The sequence below is a fragment of the Takifugu flavidus genome, chromosome 18 (genome assembly GCF_003711565.1).
Source record: "Takifugu flavidus isolate HTHZ2018 chromosome 18, ASM371156v2, whole genome shotgun sequence".
NCBI classification, from domain to species: Eukaryota; Metazoa; Chordata; class Actinopteri; order Tetraodontiformes; family Tetraodontidae; genus Takifugu; species Takifugu flavidus.
Genome location: NC_079537.1, coordinates 10,746,930 through 10,765,613, shown reverse-complemented (window position 1 = coordinate 10,765,613; position 18,684 = coordinate 10,746,930). Strand labels below are relative to the sequence as shown.

General features: G+C 45.9%; 1 protein-coding gene across 1 annotated transcript; it reads right to left on the bottom strand.

Moving 5' to 3' along the window:
- Positions 1–2,047: 2,047 nt before the first annotated feature.
- Positions 2,048–18,266, bottom strand: mrc2 (mannose receptor, C type 2). The gene is made up of 29 exons (XM_057015521.1): positions 17,972–18,266; positions 14,500–14,910; positions 13,057–13,230; positions 12,781–12,945; positions 12,459–12,572; positions 12,096–12,239; positions 11,822–12,013; positions 11,503–11,657; positions 11,267–11,371; positions 9,284–9,399; positions 9,046–9,194; positions 8,529–8,767; positions 8,256–8,398; positions 8,067–8,163; positions 7,867–7,996; positions 7,670–7,702; positions 7,399–7,565; positions 6,990–7,158; positions 6,774–6,916; positions 6,595–6,703; positions 6,318–6,484; positions 6,127–6,235; positions 5,811–6,049; positions 5,559–5,721; positions 5,333–5,482; positions 5,018–5,131; positions 4,479–4,658; positions 4,333–4,356; positions 2,048–4,241 (listed from the first exon to the last, which is right to left on the bottom strand). Exons 1-29 carry the CDS (start codon positions 18,099–18,101, stop codon positions 4,021–4,023), a joined length of 4,452 nt encoding a protein of 1,483 aa, XP_056871501.1. The 5' UTR covers positions 18,102–18,266; the 3' UTR covers positions 2,048–4,020.
- Between the last annotated feature and the right edge of the window lie 418 nt (positions 18,267–18,684).

Sequence of the window (18,684 nt, the reverse complement as noted above, 5' to 3'; positions counted from 1 at the left end):
TTGCAGGTGGCAGAAAGGCGTTGCCATTTTTTCTGTGCATCCAGACAAAACATTTGTTGTTTATGCTACAGGTATATTGCAATCAGGAAATTGTGAAATCAGCAGGTGGTTTTGAAATGATCTCTCCATTGTGTCTGACAAAACTTCTTCCCTTTGTTATTCAAGCCATTTCAGCAAGATGTACTGCTCAGACATATTTATTGGAATCAAGAAGGCCCTTAATCCTTTGATTACTATTACTAACTCTCAATGTCCAGACAGGAAATAAGTGCCACTGCCATTAAGTCACAGAAAAATGCCACACACGTACCTCACAAGGCCGCTCATCCTGGCTGATCTTCTCCCTCCACTTTGTGCTGATGATGTGTGTTGAGTGTTAAGTTGAAGTGGTTCTCTCAAACTAGTTTTCCCACACCTGGATCCTAAATATTTAAAATATTTATGATCTTCATGTGGTCAACACAATGCGATGGAAATGAGTTTTCCTTGCTCCAGCGAGGATTTTGTTACTTATATACTCCGCCACCAGGGGGCGGTAAAGCCAACGTATTCTCAATCGTGACATATATCTAATGGGATTTAAACTCGACATGTCCTCCAGACAGTAAGGCCGTATTAGTTATACCAATTAAGTCGTTTATTCCAACCGTCTTATACACCCAGAGGGACTTTTCCTCCATCATCGTTCCGAGTAGTTAGAGTTTAATTTAACAACATTACGTCATCTCACTTCCTGTTCAGAGAAGAACTTCCGGGGTCACGGTTGGTCGGCCCTGGGGTTCACGCTAGACACTTTTAATAATGTTGTCTATGTCCCGTATTTCCCCCCTACCAACAGTGACAGCATCTGACTTGTCATACATAAAATATTATTTTAGCTATAAGTTTTGTTATGATGCAATTTCAGAAACTGTGGGTCAGGAAGTTTAATGGAGTTTTTAGTTGCATTTGTTAAAACTCTTTCACTCTGTTCTTTCTCAACAGCGTCACAATGACGGGAAACTTGAAGGAGAGAGAATAAAAAGCTGCAGGATCATTGATCGAGAAAGACTGACGAGCTCCCTTCTCTTTCCTCTATTGTGCAGCTGGGTAATTAATTGTGGGAGTTCTTTGAATTCGAGTCCACCAGTGAGGCAGAAAATCTGCAGCAGTGACATTATTATTATTATTATTATTATTATATTATTATTATTATTATTATATTATTATTATTATTATTATTATTCACTTCCTCCCAGAACAGAGACCTTTGTCGCCTCCGTCTGACTTTAAACCCTGAATTCCCTGATGGCTGCATTCAGAATGCCTCGGGCAGATATTTTAGTTTGAGCTGATATACATTTTACAGAGAAATGTGGAAAACCTTAAAGCCAAATTCGACATGAGCAATAATACTCAACAGGTTGCATTGGCGGTGTGAAATCTTGAGACAGATTAAAACTGCAGGTGGGGAACGTAAAAACAAAAAGTAGGTGGGATAAAAGACCCCTGGGTGCTCTCTGCTGAGTTCCTACATTTGGATGAGCTGTGGCTTCATTTTAAGCTCGTATGATCTGAATGAGAATCACTTCGCGGTTCTGGATAACTGGTCTGTGAAATTATTTTCTCATTGGATCATGACAGAAAGCACGGCATAATCGTTGAAATATAATTAGTAAGTAGTAATTTAATTACTCACACCACGCATCTTATACAGTATATTTATTACAGTAAAGTGCAAATATTTTTTGTTTGCCAACCCAAGGCCCTGTTGTAAATTATAGTATATGTTAACCACAATATTTTTCAGAATAACAGAAAGGATTGAAAGAATAATATTGCAAAACACGGGTAAATTACATAGCATAACAGATCAAATTCCCGTAACCATAATTGTTTTCGAACGCGAATAGCGGCCGTGTGCGCCATCTGGTGGACAAATGTGGTCAGTGCAGTCTGTCGGTTAAACGCTCGTTATTCATTTTTAGACCTGTGATTTGTTTTCTCTGTTATGTTTCTATCAAATTCTTCTTATTATTATTGTTATCACATATGAGTGACAGCAGCAGCAGCTTGTACAACATAGACTTTATTGTTTTCATGTAGAAAATAGCACAAAACTTAAAAAACAAACAAACAAAAAGAATGCTGTAGGTAATTTTCTGTGGGACAAAACAAGTTTGGGTCACATTTATGCCATAATCAAGGCAACACACTTCAACAGACCTTCAATTCACTAGGACCTCATAGACATTAAAACGAAGCTCTTTGACTCCAGCAGAGGCCAGGCTTAGCCAAGACAAACCTTTCCACTCCTCCCTCCCACGTCCCAGACTCCTCCTCACACTCCTCACTTTCCCTCTTTTCTCCTTGGTCAGGATGTCTTTTTTTCAGTCTTCTTCTGACCCTTCGTGTCCCTCAGCCCTCCTTTTCTGATTGGTTCCAGACGTGCCACTGAGATCTTCCTGCCGACTCAACATTCCACAGCTGGAGACTGCACACAGACACACAGACGGAGACCCACACAAATCCAGTTCCACTTACACCCTCTCCTCCTCCCTTCCCCCTCTATCTTTGTCAAACTCACGGAGCTGCTTTTTTTTTTGTAAGAGTTGGGTTGTTTTTTTTTTTAAAAAGAAAGAAAACCCAAAGCCTCAGACTAAAAGGGCGCCGAAATATTCTTCTAAGCAAGAAGGCACAAATGCAATCAGAGTCAAGAGAACAAAATCTGTGGAAGAAAATAAACAAATGAAAAAAAATCAAAATAAAATGTTGACAAAAAATACTTACAAGGATGTTGTCTCAACTTTTAAAACATTCTTTGGCTCATATATACAATTCTGTCATGCAGATGTGGGAGGTTTTCCTTCGCGGGGTAATGAGTGGTTCAAGTGTTGCAATTATCCTGTTAGAGAGTCTTCAAAGGCCTTTACCACTCATCAGGTTAAAAACACAAGTTGGAACAGACTAAGTACCCTACCGGTGAAGTGTACAGAAAAGGAAACACCTTCTTCACGGTGCTTCCGAAGAGAACGAAGCTCCTCAGAAACTGCTGAATCGGCTCCAGATGCGGAGCCAGAAGAAAGCAAAGGTTTAAAACGGAGCAGCAAAGCCTAAAATGGATGACTAATATTGAATTATCTCTACATAATACGAGAAAGTGCCAAAATGTACACAGAAGCCATGGAAGCTGAAAGTCTGAACGTCTGGAGACAACACTCAGTCCAGCAGTACCAAGACAATGTCGTCTATGCAGAGACCAGCTTTCAAAAGCAAGTTCTCTTCTGAACTTCAAATGTGCACAGTTCTAGTGTACGGCCCTCAGACGGCCTGAGAGCACCACTGAGATTGGTCCCTGTCATCATCCACGCGTTCACATTTGGACTTCCTCCTCCTCTGTTCATCCGACAGCTGGTGCTGACGTGTCCGGTCAGAGAGAGAGAAGCAGGCTAGAAAACAAGCACAAAACAAAAGAAAAAAAACACCTCGTACGGACACATGCATCATCACTAGCACTTCTCTACAGCTGCACATACACTGGTGAATCAAAGAAAACAAAATGACGGCCACAAACCAAAACACTCCTCGATGTCGGCCATCAAAAACAAATAAAAAACCACTGGTCCGCAGGAAGACTTGACTGATCTGGAGGTCAGATAGAGTTTCACCAAAGAATCGAGCCGTAAATGTGATTCCGCTCTTGGACTTTCCAATGAAATGAAGAGTCAAATAAAATGTACACCAATGAGAAAAAAAATAAGACTCTGGTGCTGAGGAAGATGGGGGGGGGGGGTAATTTACAACGTTCTTCCCTTTATGGCCGACAACAAGTTTTCAGGGACGAATCTTTTTTGTCTGGAGAAACAAAAATTGCGGGAATGATTGAAGTCTTTGCTAAAGAGGATCACAAAGTCGGAGATTTATTTATAAAAACGAAACCTCTGCTGCGCTCTACACAGCCCTTCAGAACGATGGAAATCACTTTGGCTTTTAAACAGAATTCCACATCTAAACCAGGCTCTTCCGTTTCGGACTTCCCTGCTACTCGGCCTGCTCGTTCAGCTCCATGTCCGACACCAGGATGTTCTTCTCCGTCTGCTCCGTCAGGCTGGAATTGGTGCGGCTGTAGCGAGCTCCTTCATAGGACCCCCGGGACCCAACGGTCCGCCGTCGGTACAGGTAGATGACAACCCCGATCAGCGCCACCAGGACCAGGGACGTCATCAAGACCACGATCAGCGTGGGAAGATGGTTGTCGTTCGCTGGGGGGGAGGAAGAAGAAGGCGTCACAGAGGGGGTTCTTATTCTACTGGGAAGTCTCCTAGTTTTAAGAACAGGCGGAAAGAAACTGACCTGTTACAGCTTCTGTTTCAGCAACTGCGAACAGAAGAGGAGACACTTTATTATATCCTATGATTTGATGCCGTTCATGGATGTTATGAGTCTGACATGAGTGGACCTGGCCCTGAGGCCGTCTTCACCCCAGTGAGTGTGCTCACCGCGAGGCTTCTTGCAGATGACGCCGTGCGTGCGGTTCCTGCAGGACCCCGGCTTCCACAGGCCACTGTTGCTCTGGATCCAGAAGCAGGAGTTTGGGGACAGCACGGACAAGGCCGCCTCATGCGTCTCCCAGTTGCTGTAGGACATCTCTTCGTCCTCGCTCCACACCAGACCCCTGCCTGCAGCAGGAACACATGGACACGCTCTTTCAAACCGGAGGGCTCATTTTCTCCTCTTGCTTTGTCTGCTTCAGCTCCTTCCTTTAGATTGCTGAATATGCCAGAATTTAATGAATACTTCCGTCATTTAAACTTAGAAATGATACGCCCTACTTCATAATCTTCACGAGAAAAACGTGCTAATCAGTTTTCCTGCAGTTGCTTCATAATTATGCTACATTATTAAATGATAAATTAAACTATAGCTATATTAAATTAGAAAACTGGGTGTAATAAATCCACTAAAAACAGCTCTTCATTTTAGAAGGTTAATTAGCCTGCAGTTGTGGAGAGAGGTGGAAGTAAGTGTGCTGCTCGACCTTTAACACTGATGCCCAGCCAGGCTCCGTATGCCTGCTCTGCATAGCTCTGGATGTGCTCCCAAATAAATCCATTCTCAGTTTCATCCAGAATGGAGAGAAGCTCTGCTCCCACTGGAACAGGAAACAGAGAAATCACCGTATAGAGAATTAAAAATCAGCACCACTGGCTCCATGAATAACTAAATACAGCAACATTGATGCAGTTTGTCAGTCGTGTCTGCACTGAGATGGCTGTTCAGCATCATGTGCTCCACAGGAGGGGCTGTGGAGCGTCACGGAGCTGAGGAGTACACCTCTTTAATGGTTCCCCACCTTTTTGACAGGACACTCGAGCCTCCTGCTGCAGCTTCAGGCTATGCAGGTTGAAGGCATAACAGTGGTTTCTAAAAGGCACCCATGCCCAGTCTCCCAAGGTGTGGGGGCACTGGCCAGAGTAGGTCCACTGGTGGACCAAACGATCATCTTCAATGAGAAAACAGTATTAAGCACATTTATTGGACCCTTCATAAATAATGACGTGCTTATTTTAAGCACTTACCGCTAATTTCACAGATGGCGGCATCTAGCTTAGCATCGCAGGGAGTCATAGCCCATTGTCCAGAAGTGGTCATGTGACCACATCCTGCCATTTGGTTGGGCTGGCCATCTTTCCAGTTAGAATAGAAAATTTTCTGTTCGCCCAGCCAGGTGAAGCTCCGTCCCTGAGGAAGGAAAATGATCACAACAGTTTCTCTTTGGCCATTTTCTGCTGCAGTCATGTTTAGATTGCAGTAGATATCAGTGAGCTCACGCCGTAGTTGTAGAGAGCGATCCAGGCAGGTCGATGAAGGCTGTTGATCAGCAGCGTGAGGTAAGCCTGCTCGTGGGGATTTTTCACGCTGGCCAGGGTCCCGTTCAAGGATTCACAAAGGTGGAGGGCGCCGGTCCAGTCCAGCCGCTTCTCCACCACACGGTAAGTCATTTGTCCCAGTTCCACGGGTTTTGACAGGGTAGCGGGAATAAGTGGTGGAGCCGGAGCTATATCTGAATCTACAGAAAAGACAAATATAACCTAAGTTTCTACATTTTTATAGCACGAGGTGGGCGGTTACTAATCAATAGCATACCTTGCTGTCTTTGGCAGATGTACCCGTTATTTTCCATCTCACAGGCTCGGGAAGCCCACATCCCAGCATTTTGAAGTGGGTTTCCATGAATCATCACCACGCAGTTGCCCTGAGATTAGACCATGAATTTCTTAGCACAGAAAAGCAACGAACACGCTCACAGCACGTGTTGACATGGACATTTTGGATACCGGGGTTCTGTTGTGATGCGGTCCACTGTTGTCAAGCGGCTCTCCGGGAGCCCAGTTGGTGTAACTGAGAAGCCCAGGCCTGGCCCACTGAAAGTGGCCTTTAGAGTCCGAGGTCAGACCCACCCAAAGGTCAAATATGGCATCGTAAATCAGAGTGGTGATGAAGGCTGCGAAGGAGAGAATCGACTGTATCAGAGTCCGTCTGCGGGGTCGAATGTTCGGGTCCAAATAGCTCATGATGCTCACAATGAACTCCATTTATTTCACTTCTGAGTACCTTGCTCCAAATGATTGGACACCACTGCCAGCACGCCTCTCTGCGTCTCACATTTCAACTTGGCTGCCGACCACGTGACTCTGTTTGGCTGAGCGAAGACTCTGAAACACTGCGGCGACGCAGCAGGTTATATCTACTGTTACTGAGGACATTCAGGAGGCGTTGCGTAATAACCGTACCTTGTGCTGATACGAAGACCAGCCCTCAGGGCAGCCTGACGGGGGGTGGGGGGACGCCGGAGTCGGGGGAATGGTTCCCGTGACATTAACTCGTTTACAGATGTAGGGTAAATCAGAGTAGCACTTCTGATCAGACCAATCCGCTGTGCGAGGGGCAGTAAATACTGGTTACTCCTCACAGCGTCAGCTCACACCCTCTAACGCGGCGGTCTTTACCTTGATCGGCAGAAAGGTAGACGCATTTGCGGTCGCGGCTCAGCGGATGCGGCCTCCCCAAAGCCCAGGCCACATAATTGAGCACGGAGTGATCAGACCAGCGGAAGCGGCCGTCATTCTCATAGGTCTGAAGACCCAACCACCATTTGTCCCCCTGGGTTTTCTCCATCTGAACGTGGGGAAGAAACGGTTCAATATGAGCCAAAGCTAAAGTCCCTGTAACTCAACCGTGCCCGGTTTGTTGGTAGAAGAATCCAGCCATTCACAGGCACCATAATTATACAGGTTTGCACTTGTTAGGGCTCTTTAAAGATTATACATCCTAAAACGACAGCAGCCAGAGAGCATCTGAGAGCACATTTGGATTGCATTAAAATGAGGATGAACTTGTGTATATAAGGTGCAGTGCCTTGCGTAGAGTGTTGGCCAGGAACGCCTCCTCCTCTGCTGAGTGGACAGAGGCCAGCGAGGAATCAAACCAGGAACAGATCCGCTGGGCCTGGTCCCAAGTGGTGCGGTGGTCATAAAACTTATACTCAGCCTCTTGGAAACCAATCCACTGCGGTGAATTGGGACCTTTTGGAAGAGGTGAGGAGGAAGGAAGATGAGGCCACAAAGACCTTTTAATAAATATATAATATTAATAATAAATATTCATGAGCTGGGTGAAAAATACCCACCTTCAGATATCTCTGGTTTCTTCTCAACACTACCTAAAAACCGCACAGGAACAAAAAGGGCAGCACGTCAGGTCAAATGACATCATAAGGAGGCGGAGCCAGCGAGAGGCGGATGCAAAGTCAGAGCACGAGAAACTAGGAAACCGTGATGAGCTGCTGAGAAACATCGAGCGATGAAAGGGGGAGAGCAGCTGTACCTCTGGGGATCTTGCAGATCCAGTTTAATTCGGAATCACAGTGCATGGCCAGCCATGTCATACTACCCAGGTCTGCGGCAGCACACTGGCGGATGTTGTAATAGTAGCGGCCAAAGTTCTGGTATGTCAGCTAAGACACAAATACAGTATAAAGTTAGAAGTGAAAATGTTAGTTAGTTGGGATGCTTCTTCTAACTCACAGTGAGTCCGTCGCTCCACTTCCAGCTGCCGTTGTCCGTGGGGTTTCTTCTGTTTAATCCGATCCAAAACCAGTGCTGCTCATGTTCCTCTGACTCCCTGTGGGCCGCATCATCACCTCGGTCATCGCCACCACCACAACCATCATCATCGCATCATCATCACATCAGATCAGAGATGCTAAGACCCACCCAAAGACTTCGTGGAGGACCTTCAGGACAAACTGCTCCTCCTCGTGGCCACTGATGCTCAGCAGGTTGGCTCCATGTCTCTGGCAGAACAGGTGCGCTTGCAGCCAGCTTAGCTTCTGCACCAGCTGGGAGGAATGAAATACCTGCACACGCAGGACAGAGCCGTGGAAAAAAGAGGGGCAACACTCAGGCCTGTGTGTCAGATGCTTGGGTGATGCCCGCACGGTGAAGAATTGACCCTGATGTGTGCGTGCTGATGGCGTTAAGGTGAACCTTGTAACAGTAGCGCAGGTTGTCGTTGCTCTTCCATTCGTTGGGGCAGGAGCCGTTGAGGCTCGGGGTAGGCTGAGGGGCCGGAGGGGCCGGAGCGGCCGAAGGCTGAGGGCCCACAGGAGCACCCTGGTTCTGGCGGCAGATGAATTTCGCCTTCGATGACGCACACTCCCTCACCTCCCACAGACCTGTTGCGAAGCCCGTCGCCATGGAGACACAGCCGCCATCCTGGATTCTGACTGGAATAGAAAACGGGGTGAGCGTAGGTTGAGAAAACAGGAAGACAAAAGGCTCCAACTGATGAAATGCACAGTAATACACTGACGAAGTGATGCGGAGCGTTGACTCACGTTAGGACTCAAAAACTCATCAACTATAGTCTGAATGATCCTTAATCATTTAACCAGCGAGATTTTATGGGAGGTAATCTTGGAAGTGCCTTTGTGCTTTAGTATCCAGGCCGCATGATCTTTCTTCACCCTGCATGTGAAGATCTGACCTCATTCATTCAACTGACCTGGCTGGTCTCGATTCCAGTTGGTGAATGACACTTCGTCCCCGCTGAGCCAGTGGAAGGAGCTGGAGCTCCCCTGGTCAGTAAGGCCAATCCAGAAGATGTCGTCGGAGCGCCCGAACACCATGCTGTTGACAAAAGCCTGCTCGAACCTTGGGGAGGGATAGAAGGGACAATTGGAGAAAAATTAAGCTTTTGAACATTTTTAGCTGCTACAATGGAGGCTGTGTGCGCTATGCACCTGTTGGTAATGGTAACAAGCGCTGCTCCGTAACCCTCACAGGTCTTCTTGGCTTCATCAAAGGTTACAAGATCTTCTCCCACCCAGTAACAAGCTGGACTGTGCCACTTCCAGCCCTGAGTGAATAAAGGATTTTAGTTTTACAAAAAACCCCATGAAGCTCATTTAAAATGAGTAATAAAGTATTATCCGCAAAAGGCCCCATTTGATGAAGTCACAGAATCGGTATGTTATAAAACCCTGCCCCCCCATCCACCAGCATTGGGGAAACTGTGTTTCCAATGCAGAAGAAAAGGAACATGCCAAGGCATGAAGAAATAGCATTTGCCTGGCTTCTATCCCGCCTTCCTGCACTTGTGGACGTGTCCAGATGCAGAGCACGCCAGACACAAAGCGGGTGACATGGCGTGAGAGTGATGCTGGGTGACAGCTCAACCTCGGGCTTTCTGCGCAGCCACATCTGACATTTGGAAAGAGGCCTCGAGTAGCGTTGCAGCAAAATATTTCAAAGTGACGTCTCTTTTAGTGACTAGTAACAGCAACAGGATCGGAACCAGTTAATCCATAACTTTAATGTGCTTCTTTTCATTTGTTCGCTATTAGGTAACCACACATTTATTCATACATAGATCCTGAAATACGTCACTAAAATGATTACCTTTTCTATATAAAACTATTTCTTGTCAAGTTAAAGAAGCTCTAAAGGTATCTCGATATGATAAAATGTTCCAGTAGAAGTCCTATTTTGGTATCTGCTCTTTTGGTTAGCATGTAGTTAGAAGACAAGTTAAAAACAGCTGCCTGCAGAGGCTGAAATCCTGCCCAAACACCAGCAACAGTGAAGCCAAACAGGAAACCTGGGGGTCAGACCACCAAACAACCAGCTGAAAGTCAATAGAAAGTGTCTACAGTCAGTCTCTATACGCCGATACTGTCTCGTCAGCGCTGCAAAAATAGTTCAACAACTATTTTTGGGGGGTAAAAATCCTAAAATAAGTTGATGCTCGATTACAAAATAGCCCCAAATATCAGGAATGGTGTAATGCTCCTGAGGATGTCAGCAGGCTTTCTCTCTGTGTTATTTCACATGTTGCATGAATCCAGCTCATGAGCACGAGACAAACTGCACCGCCGAAAGGCCCTGCGGCGTGCACCCTGCCAAACGACCCCCATCACATTACCTCCCATGATGCCTCGCTCCCCAGAGACAGAAGGGATGATATATTAACCATCAAAACAGCCCTGCCAGGCCATAAACAACCACTGTTCAGTGCAAACACCAATTTAAATGTTAAAATAAATGCTTTCTAAAAATATGCTGCTTAAGCGTCCCAAGACACACTGATTTACTCTAGTTTTCTTTTTCCTTGGCAAAGTATCCAGTTATACCACACAGCGAGTTTAAGCAAGATTTGCTACAAAGGCTGTTTTGGAAGCAGTCAGGTATGAGGAAATAGGTCTCATATGGAGAGAATTATGGACTGTGAAATCTCTGACAGATGGATATGCCCAGATGGAATCAATCATCATGTGGGCACAAGTAGTGGGCATGACGGTGGATTTCTGGGCCCTTAAAAACAACAGCCATCGCAGTTAAGACAATTTCTGAAGGTTTGTTGGGGCCAATGGAAAAATATGCTGTAAGTAATTGCCAAATAACAGTGGACGCGCATGTGTGTGTGTGTGTGTGTGTGTGAGAGAGAGAGAGAGGAGAGAGAGATGCCTGTTAAACTTCTTAAGGAGTAATATAAAAGGCAGTGTGGGGTTGGAGCAGACTGAGAGGAGCTCAGGGGGGGGAAAAAGGGTCAAAGGTGAAGAAAAAGCTAAAATACTTAGAGTATTAACTAATACTGTTCTAAACTGGAAAAAGGACACAAAAGACTTAAAAAAAAAAAAAAAATCCTGTCCAAACTAAGCAGCAGCAGAAGCAGAAAAGGTCAAGAGTGAACTAGAAGGAAAGGACGAGGAAGAGGGGAGAATTACTTTTTTGCACTCTTGGTGCTGTGGCTTCCCATCGCTCTTTGTTCCCAGTTTCTTACAGATGGAGGGCAGCGTCAGATTACAAGGGCTGTCGTCCCAGCGGCTCTCCTGCACGTCCACGAGACACGAGCAGAAAGAGAGGGCACAGCTGCTCAGAATACACAAACTGGGGTGCTTTACTGGGAGGAGGATTAAAGCCCCCGCGCTCTGGGGGTGGACGGAAGGGTGTGTTGACTCACCGCGCCCCAGATGGAGACACAATCTTCTAGGGTGTTGCGGAAGTTGTTGGGTTCAAACGGGTGCCAGAAGGTGAAGATGACGGGTGTGTGGTCAGTCCACTGGAAGTCCATTTGCATGTTTGTGTCATGGAGGCCAATCCACACCTGCCCGACATCTGACAGGAAGTGACATGACTTTTTTATTCTTATCTTATCATTTCTAATTAATGACGGGCACAGTGTGTAAAAATACCCCCCCTTAGATCTTTTTATGTTATTATTGCTATTGCTATTATAATATTGGGTGACTCTGATTGGTCAGAGGAAACATTAGTTTCACCTCTTTTCACGCTGCGTGTGATGAACTCCAGTTCAGGCAGGGTGTGGATGCTGACCAGGTTGGCCTCCATCCTTTGGCAGGTTTTCTGAGCCGTTTCCCACTCGGTCTTCTCTGAATTCAGCTTGTAGCAGCTAGCCTGGAAGGCCTGCCAGCCCATGTCACACTCATATTTCTCATCGTTGGTCCACGAGTCTGCGGGGGTGACAAACAAAGAACTCTGGCCAAGCTGCATAAATGACCTTCTGTGGAATAAACTGAACAGCTCCTCACTGACCAGTCGTGAAGGGGTCCAGAGTAGCGTTGGGCCTTTTCTTACACACATAGGGCAGAGCAACAGAACAGTCCCGGTTTTGCCAACGACCCGACGATTCGGTCCTGATCACAGCACAGTTATGCTCATCGGCATGATTCGGCTGGCCTGAAGGAGGAGAATAACTCATTTAAGGCGTCCAAATACTCCTGCATGAAGGGACTTTGGCTGCACGAGAATGAAGACACATGTGTTTGCACTTATGGTGAGGTGATGCTAAAAGTGAGCATCGGCTTTCTGCGGAAAATACTGCCAATGCAGGAAAAAGACCACAAATGCTTCAGGCTTCAAAAAAGAAAAAAACAAAACAGAGATGCTTTTACTAACCTGTCTCCCAGTTGAGATATTTAAGTGGTGAAGAGTCAGACCACTGCCAGCCTCCTTGAATTTCCCGGTCATTGAGGCCGATCCACAGGGCAGCGCTGTAACCAGTCAGTAAACCTACAGCAGCAGCACAAAAGCACATTTGACAACAGAGAAAAAAGAAATCAACTGCTGAGCAAGTTGCAACAGAATGTGCATTTAGTTCCATCTTTTTTTCCAATTCCGCAGCCCCCTTTGAGGGATGACATCAGGCATGTGTGGGCCTTTTACACGCCACACACAGAGGCATTCAGCACTGGAGGAATGGATGTAAATGTGTTTGTACCGTTGATGTACGTTTGCTCGTGCAGTTTGGTGATGCTGAGCAGGTCTGCCCCCTGCTCATGGCAGCTGATCCAAGCCTCAATCCAAGTCAGCGTAGCCTGGAAGTTAAACTGGTAACAGCTGTCTGTCAGCGGGTCTGTTTCCCAGAATGTCTCACAGGTGTTGCCTGACAGCGAGGGAGGGGGTGAAGTTTATTAGTGGCAGTGAACAGTTCAGTCGGAGGAAATGTGGAGGAAGCTGGTGTGAAAGCGTCCCGAGTGGACAAAGTGATCCTCACTCTTTACAGGACAGAAGCCCCATTGCTCGTCCTTGCCGTAGTCGGAGGTCGTAGCACACCAGAGGTGACCGTCCTCACGGCCGATATCGGTGCAGTTGTGGAACCACTGGCCATCGTACAGGAAGGGGAAATAGCAGGGGTGCCCGTGAGAGTTGCCCTGGATTGTGTAAATTTCTGGGACGCAAACAGAGAAAATCTGTTCATGATGCAAGAGGGAAATGTTTGCTTTGCCAGTAAACTATGACTGTGAACTGTGCTGAACCCGTGTAGCTTGTATGTTTGCTTAGTGGCTTGAACAATCAAATACACGAGCAAATCAGAAGATTGAGTTACAGACAAATCCCGGTCAGCAAAATGGAGTGTAAAAACTGGCAGGTTATCAGGGGGGAAAACTAAATATCTTTGGTCTTGAACTTAATGTGAAAAACACCTTAAAATATGACACGATTGTTTTCAGATAGTTGAACAATCCGCATCTGATCTGCTGCTCAGCAAAGAGAGTCAAGGTTGTTGTTTTACATTCCAGTAGAATTGCACGAACCAAAGAAAACCACAGAAGAAGAAGAAAGGATGGATCTGTAGAGTTACCAAAACAAGCAGAGTCAGTGGAAAGTAGGGCAGATGTGTTAAATGAGAAAGAAGAGATTTCTGACTTCCCGCTCCGCTCCGCTGCTGGCAGTGCGGCTGTTACTACATCTGACTAACGTTAGAGGCCTTTTTTTTCCTGCGGCGTCCCTAATTCACACAGAAGTTTTCACGAAAAATCGTAACAGGAAAGTCAAAGTTGCCGGTGCAACTTTACCACAGATGAAACCGATGACATTTGAAAAGAGAGAAAGACAAAGAAAGTAACGGAGGATTTTCTGCTTTTCTTCCAGTCGTCTGATTCCAGCAGTTCTGCTTTTATTTGCAGAGGCGTGTGACTCTGAGTGTGGTCTGTCAGTACAACTGGAACATCTGACACTATAAAAATAAATACAGCCAACTATGCAAATGAGACAATAGTGAGACAATAGTGAGACTGAATCTCTAACTGTGTTGAGTATATATATATATATATATATACTCAACACAGTTAGAGATTCAGTCTCACTCACTATATATATATATATATATATATATATATATATATATATATTATATATATATATATATATATATACACACACACACAACTGAAGACATCTGTCTATATTTACTGTACTTTACAAACAGGACCTCCATCCTGTCTTAGCTCTGGCTGACAGAGTCCTCAAAATAAGGTGATGTTTGTTGAAGACATGTTGAGTTTTTCTGTCTTTTAGACTATAAATGCCGAAGGAGGAACTATTTTTCAGTGTGACTAGTTTCACTCTCCACTTCCTTCTTGTCTTTGGTCAGTAGCTGGTCAAGATGATGCTAAACCATCACAGGGCCAAACTGTTTAATTAGAAAAGCACGTACCACGATAGGGTTTGGAGCACAGGTCCCGGAGACCGCCATGTAGTGTCCATTTGAGGAATGGAGAATATGGCGTAGGGAGGCTTGAGGAGTTCCAAAGTGAGGGTATGGGAAGGTAGTTGTTAAGGTTGTCCAACACTTGGTCACAGATCCAGGTCCATTGAGCTCTGGGGGGCTCTCGGTCACAGGTGTACACCCCCAGAGAAGACTTCTCACCTCTGGAGGTGAGGTTAGCAGTGGTCATGCCCAAGCACAACGAAGAGCCCAGGTTAAACAATCGATTCCGGGTCACCCATTTCCAACGCTGGTTGATGTCCTCACAGGAAGGTGACAGGATAAGGGAGTGATCCCGCACCCCCAGGCACCCTCGAGCGCCCTCGTGGAAGAACGCCACATCATCAGAGTCCAGCGGTGCTGCACAGACAGAGAGGAACAGCAGCAGCATCCATCAATAAACAGGATTCCATGTTAGCAGCTGATCTGTAGAACAGGTCAGGGGCAGGATCAATACCTCCATTAAATGGAGGAGGGTTGGTTAGTGCTGTGGCCCCTGGTGTTCATGCATATTATAGTGTGATTTACTCTTGTTTATCGTCCATCCTGCTTTAACCCTGAAATCGCTGCAGGAGTTGCATGCGTGTTTAATGCAAGGTAAGCTACCGTGGATGAACAGGCTCAACATGTTCCCTTAAACTGACCAGGAGTTGCCTCATCTCGCACACAGGAAATAAGCATAGAAATGAGTAATCTGTTGGGTGAAGGGTGGTTGAAGTCATAAGCTATGAAACTGGGATGAAGCAAGCGCCTGTTTGGTCTTGGGCTTCTCCCAGCGTTACACTCCCGTCTTTGTGCGCATTACTGTAATTCTCCAGATACATGCACGTGTTACCTCCAGGTCTGCAGAACACTCATGTGCATTCATACATTCAAATAAAATACAGAGGTGTCAGCGTATTACTATCTTTTGTTGATGGTTTATTTCTAATTTTGCCTTCAGTTTCAGAAACAAAAGATTTAGGGCTGCAGACAAGATACAGAAAGCAAAAGGCAAAGCAGTCCAAGTAGAGGTGAATCTAAACTGAGATCCAGTTAATATGCACACTTGTCTGAGACCTGAGACCCAAGTGAGACCCACAGCATTCCACCTTGGCGGGTTCCTGTGAGAGGCCAGGAAGTGGGGAAGGTGGGAAAAGATCACATTTGGTTGAAAAAGAAACCAACCCCCCCCAAATTGCAACACTCTGTTTATATGGACACAATGGAGTCTCATCACAAAAAAGAAAACCCTGTAATCTGGAGAAGACGAGTAACACGCCCCTCCACTTGCACTCGGGTCTGTGGTTGAGTTTCTCAGAAGCAGCGTTGGCTCACTCGGTTGGTACAAAACACAACAAAAGAGTCAACCAGGGGCAGAATAAGCTGGGAGAGGCTGTACATCACAATCAGACACAATCAGCATGCTGCGCTTGTAAAACTGTCTGGTTTATTGTTACATCCAGCTGCAGTGCCCACTTACTCCCCATCGTACTTAGTATTTAAAAAAAAAAAGAGTCAAAATAGAAAATATTCTATACATAGAATAAAATGAATCATAACTGAAATTAAGTGGCAGAATAGTTGTAAAGGAAAACCAGGCCAGCCTATAAATCAATCATTTTTGGTGAGTTCACAGTTGGAATGGAAAAAAGACACACACGGACACACACACACAAACAGACACACAACGTAACCAGCTACAATCATGAAAAATACATGTGTGAATATTCTAAACTCCTGTTGAAGAGCTTGTGAAACGTTTGACAAACCCAGTCTGAAGCTCCCGCAAATTCAAAAGGAGGCTTTAATTCCAGTTTAAAGAGGAAAAAAACCTTAATGTTTGATGTGAGGAAACTCCCAGGCAATCAAAGGGAGTGCAAAATTCCAGATTAACTTTTAAGCCACTGGGTTCTGTGAACGTTAAGCCACAAACAGCTCTCCTGCTGGGATCCCATCCTCTTCTCTGCCCTGTCACCCCTTTTCTCAACACTGAAGGCAGTTTCCTGCTGAAGAGAGGGGCTGAAGCAGGCAGCCAAGAACAAGCGGCAACACACGCCAAGAGAGGCAGATATTCCCAGAACTTCCACCTCCACTCCAGTCATAATGCGGGCGCCTCATCAGAAGCAAGTCCAAGCTCGGCACAATAAGAATCGGGAACATTCCGCAAGGATAATCGGTTGTGTGACAAGATCGCTAAAACTAAAGTAACCCGAGCAGTTAAACCAGAGTACATTTCCTGTAATCGCTCTTATTTTACAGATGCTTGAGTCAACAAAAACAGGCCCTAACTAGTCAGTGTGGTAAAATGGTAACCAATAAACAGGCAGCAGATTGCACCCTGCCGTGCTTGTTCCTTTGGGGTTTTCTTTTATGGAGCTCTGCCCTTTGTTGAAACCAAAACTGCAGATGGATTTGACCTCTGAGATGGAGGAGGAGATCTGAGCGAGATGATCCCACCGAAGCACGTCAGGTTCATCCACATCATGGACGACAGAAGCTGCTCCGGTTAACTCTGATGGGATGTTATAGGTTACGCTGGCACAATAGAACCCCCTCTCTCATGCATAATCGGCTAGGGTAGCGTTGAGGCTGTCAGAGTTCAGCAGCGCCTCATCAGTCATTAACTATAATCGTTTCCCTCCATAATTGCTTTGCAGCTCATCTGTTTGTTTAACAGTGAGCTGACAAGTGATTCTAGAATTTAGCTGCAGGGGGTTTAGGCGAGAGCTGGATTCATGGCATTATTATTTGAATCTAAATGTGTTGAGGAGCAGCGCAGAGCTGACAATTCACATCAAAATGAGCATATTTCTTCTGAAGGTTCATTAAAAGAAATCGTGACGTTGTGTTGGCCAGTGGCCACAGCCTAATTAAACTAAACGGACCTGAGCTCCATTTCCTATCCAGTGGAACATTTCCTGGCAAATTTTGGCAGAAATGTAGAAAGAAAAAACAGCAGTCTGGTCAGAAAATAGAATAAATCTTCAGATGCTATTTTACACGCAGAGCTTTCGGACTTGTTTGTGTTAATTGCAGCCTGTAACCGGATGTTCAGGTCACATCTGCCCGCAGGGTGCCAAAGCAGCGTCACCCCCTCAGCCTAAAATATCTATATATCACAGCAGAAGCACAATCTAAACCGGAGGAATGCACGTCGGTGTCAGCTTTGAAGGCAAGTGGCATCACTGGAAATTAGAATGGAGACAGTAATCCAGCAGCCCCTTCACTCCTCCTACGTGTTTCTGCACATCTGGTTCCACTCACGCTCGGACTTTTGGTTCGTGGCATTCCAGGGTTCCAAATTCAGAAAACACACGACAGAAGCGACTTTTCCCCCCTTGCACAATAACTCGATTTCAAAAGCGACCCAAGCGGAGTATGCTAAATGTTTGCTCGCATCTTCGCCCGTCCAAGAAATGAAGCTGAACTTTTTCCTCACCCGTGGCGCTGCTCTTCGGTTCCAGACCGAAGACGACGAATAAATATAAAGTGCATTTGTAAAGGACCAGTTGCCGCTTGGTCCACGGTGCCCGAGCCTCCTGGTCGCGGTGCCGCCGGCTGCCGTGCATGTTCTCTGCCCCAGAAAAGGCTGCTGAAACCCGAGAAAAGTGTCTGAAAGTGAGCGAGGAGCCGGAGCAGAGACGCTCGGCAGACGGGCGATGCAGGTTTGGGGGGGGGGAGTTCGGCCACTAGAGCTCCGTCTGCCTCTCAGCCACAGACCGAAATGAATGAAGCAACGTCAACAGTGTGCGTGCGTGCGTGCGTGTGTTTATACGGCTCTAAAAATGCAGGACGGGGACCTTTCGGGGCCTGTGAGATCTGGCACCAGCGTCCAAGCTGAGGAATGTTTCACTACTCTTCCCGACATTTTAGAATCGGATCCTTCGACCTCAGCAAGCCAAAAACGCCTGATATTGCTGCACAACACTCAACTGTATACGGAAAAGATAAATATATATAAACATATTAAGACATAGTAGGACTATGTTTGGTTTTGTGAGAATTCCTCAATTTTTGCAAACTACGTTTCAAACGCTGCTTGTTGTGACTTGATGCTGAACATGATTTCACCTGTCCCACTGCGAGAGGGAGGTGCAACCCTGCACCTGCAAACACGCACCTTGTTACCGGTTAAAAAGCCAGAGTTGCCTG